Consider the following 3,455-nt stretch of genomic DNA (forward strand, 5'->3'; position numbering starts at 1 on the left):
AGTTGGCGCGCCACGTCAGCAAAAATGGCAAACGAATGGCTTGATTTGTAGAGGGATGGGAAATATGTAAGCGCATTTGTAAGGATGGCAAATAGAGAGGTGCTATCCGTAACGATGGTAAATAATTAAATATCCCCGTAGTAAGCACCGTCCACATCCATAAATAATGCATATAGTTGGTCCACCGGAGTAAGCACCGTGCACATCCATAATGCATAGTTGGTCCACCGTCGCTGTCATGCATGAGCCCGCTCATATAAATCATTTTTAATTTGGTCGGAGTAGATGTAGTCATGTAGATCCCCTCGTGCCACATGTGCCCCTTGCTCTTCCCCGATCCCCAACCGTCGCCGCCATGGCGTCGCCGCGCCCGCCGCCGGAGCTGATGGCCGACCTCGTCGTCGAGATCCTCCTCCGCCTCCCGCCGGCAGATCCCGCGTGCCTCATCCGCGCCTCCGTTGTCTGCAAGTCCTGGCTCCGCCTCACCTCCGACGCGAACTTCCTCCGCCGCTACCGCGCCTTCCACGGAGCTCCTCCTCCGCTGCTCGCCTTCCTCTCCAACACCCGCGGCAAGAACGAGCCCCGCCTCGTCCCCTTCACGGAGCCCACCCCCTTCAAGCCGCCGGCGTTCGACTGCTCCCGCCGCCCGTGGGTCATGGACTGCCGCCACGGGCGCGCCCTCCTCTTCGACATGTGGGCCGACAGCGAGGGCGCCCTCGCCGTCTGGGACCCCATCACGGGCGACCGGCAGATCCTGCCCAAGCCCGGATGCGGCAGGCACGTCTCCGCCGCCGCAGTGCTCTGCGCCGCCGGTGCCGGATGCGACCACCTCGACTGCCACGGGGGTCCCTTCCTGGTGGTGTGTTTGGGCATCAGCGCAACGCACGGCGGCGTCGTCGACGCGCACGTCTACTCGTCGGAGGCTGGCTCGTGGGGCGCACTGGCCTCCGTTCAGCTAGGCCTCGATTCCTACGGCAGGATGAACTGCGGACTCGTTATTAGAGATGAAGTCTATTTCACGCTCAAGTTCAGTGCCAGAATTCTCAAGTACAGCTTGGGTACGAATGCCTTCTCTCTGATTGGCGTTCCGGTCGACATCCAATTTGTTCTCACACGGACTGAGGACGATTCGTTGGGGCTGGCCAGTGTAAGAGATTCAAACCTTTACCTTTGGTCGAGGAAGGATAATCTAGAGGGGGTTGCAGGATGGGTAAATTGCAGGGTTATCAAGCTTCAGGCACCATTTTCCACACATGATCGTTTTGCAACCAGCGTTATTGGTTTCGCTGAGGGTGTTGACGTCATCCTCGTGACCGCAAATGCCATGTTTGCGGTTGAGCTCAAGTCAGGGAAGGTGACAAAGGTAGGCAGGCCTGGGGACTACTATTCTGCTTTGCCGATCATGGGCTTCTACACTCCAGGTTAATTTGTTGCTATCCTTTGCTATGTTTCCATAGTTCGTCGGTTTTAGTTTGTGAACAATCAGTTATGTTCAGTTGTAATGTGAATATTACTTACTACATTCACATTATCAGAACACTAGAAAACTTTCATTCTAGACCAAACTGTACACACCTTATATGGGTTACGTTCTAGGGGGTGGTTGGCTCCAGGGGCTAAACTTTAGTCTCGTCACATCGGATATTTAGATACTAATTAGAAGTATTAAATATAGTCTAATTATAAAACTAATTATACAGATGGAGATTAATTCGTGAGACGAATCTATTAAACCTATTTAGTCCATGATTTGACAATGTAATGCTACAGTAACCGTTTACTAATGATGGATTAATTAGGCTTAATAGATTCGTCTCGCGAATTAGCCTATGGGTTCTGCAATTAGTTTTATAATTAGCTCATGTTTAGTCCTTCTAATTAGAATCCGAACCTCCGATGTGACAGGGCTAAACTTTAGCCCCTAGTATCCAAACAGCCCTTACTTGTTTAGGATCGTGCTTCGGTGCAATCGCTAAAATATGTTTAATCTGGTTTTATCCTGATACCTTATCCGAGGTTCTTTTTAGAATGTTTTGTTAATTTTCTAGCACATCTCAAGCTCAGTCTCGGAAACCTCTGAACTAACTATTACAGAACATTTCGATACTAAGGGGGTGTTTGGTTCCTCGAGCTAAAGTTTAGTCCGTGTCACATCGAATATTCGGAGACTAATTAGGAGGACTAAATATGAGTTAATTATAAAACTAATTGCACAGATGGAGGCTAAATGGCGAGGCGAATCTATTAAGCCTAATTAATCCATAATTAGCAAATGGTTACTGTAGCAGCACATTGTCAAATCATGGACTAATTAGGCTTAATAGATTCGTCTCGCTGTTTAGCCTCCATCTATGTAATGGGTTTTGTAAATAGTATCTAAACATTCGATGTCATCGATCAGGGGCTAAAATTTAAGGGAGGAACCAAACACCCCTAAGTTTTTCTCCTTTCTCAATTATTGGGTTTTAATTGCTAAGTTGGTTAAGTGCATTCTATCTTTTTCAGATTGTGGTAGACGCAATCACCGGCATGGACTTGCTGATTTCTGATACGTCACTCGGTATTAAGACCCCACGAAATGGACGGACCGATCATCTTAAGTCTGCTGCCCGTTGGCTTCTTGCTGAGCCATTACATTCAAGTGTTTTCTGTTCTCTTTCGCAAAAAAAAAAAAAAAAAAAAAAGTGTTTTATGTTCTGCTGAGCACTGTTGTAGTACGAATTGTACAAGTTCATAAGCGCCATTTCGTCAAATTCGTCCAGGTCTTCTTAGTCGCAAACTGTATGTGGATAATTAAATGCCGTTGTTGGACCTCGCGCATCAAAATTGATTCTGACATGGTAGTCATACTGCAAATATTGGTAAATTCAGTTTGGTTGTTTTTCCTTGTCACCTCTTTGCTGCCTGTATCCTCACAATGCTACTCCTATTATCACCATCCAAGATTCAGAGGTTCCTTCTTCCAGAGTATATGGTGCCTGGGTCCTCTAATGGTTCTTGTCAGGTTGAGATGCCATGAGCACAGCCCAAGCCGCTAGCTCATTAAGCCCTTGTTGGGAGTCCCCAACACGTCAGCAGAAGTCGCCAGCTGCAACAAAGCGACATGTTGCGATTGCTGCTGGAGATGGAAGAGAGGAAGAGCGCCAAACCGAGACAGGTGGTAAGGATGGTTTTGCTGCTTGCGCAGCAGCTGTTCAGGGGAGAATCCCGCGCTGTGGAGTTGGGAATTTGTGGCATGCTGCCATGGGTACCTAGCAACGAGCAAGATGGAAGCCTACGCACGGGAGGAGAGAGAGAGAGAGCAGAGAATGCTTGGCTGCAGTTCAGAGAGAAGAGGAAACTGAAACCGAACAGAGCAGGTGTTCTGGTTATTTCTGAACAGGTGATATGGGCAAAGTGATATCCAGAGGGTATTGCCTTACGCATGTCTAAATTTAAATGGGTATAATTATTTT

The 3,455-nt window shown here is 48.0% G+C and overlaps 1 protein-coding gene across 1 annotated transcript; it reads left to right on the top strand.

The window, feature by feature from the left end:
• Positions 1-273: 273 nt before the first annotated feature.
• Positions 274-2,885, top strand: LOC101759854. Its single transcript, XM_004962607.3, has 2 exons — positions 274-1,421; positions 2,506-2,885. The coding sequence occupies exons 1-2, from the start codon at positions 356-358 to the stop codon at positions 2,547-2,549; spliced, it is 1,110 nt and encodes a 369-aa protein (XP_004962664.1). The 5' UTR covers positions 274-355; the 3' UTR covers positions 2,550-2,885.
• The last annotated feature ends 570 nt before the right edge of the window (positions 2,886-3,455 follow it).

This window comes from Setaria italica, chromosome III (genome assembly GCF_000263155.2).
Source record: "Setaria italica strain Yugu1 chromosome III, Setaria_italica_v2.0, whole genome shotgun sequence".
Classification (NCBI taxonomy): Eukaryota; Viridiplantae; Streptophyta; class Magnoliopsida; order Poales; family Poaceae; genus Setaria; species Setaria italica.

Coding starts and splice junctions, on each gene's coding strand:
- LOC101759854 (XM_004962607.3), top strand. CDS start 356: ATGGCGTCGCCGCGCCCGCCGCCGGAGCTGATGGCCGACCTCGTCGTC. Junction 1,422..2,505: donor CATGGGCTTCTACACTCCAG/GTTAATTTGTTG, acceptor TATCTTTTTCAG/ATTGTGGTAGACGCAATCAC.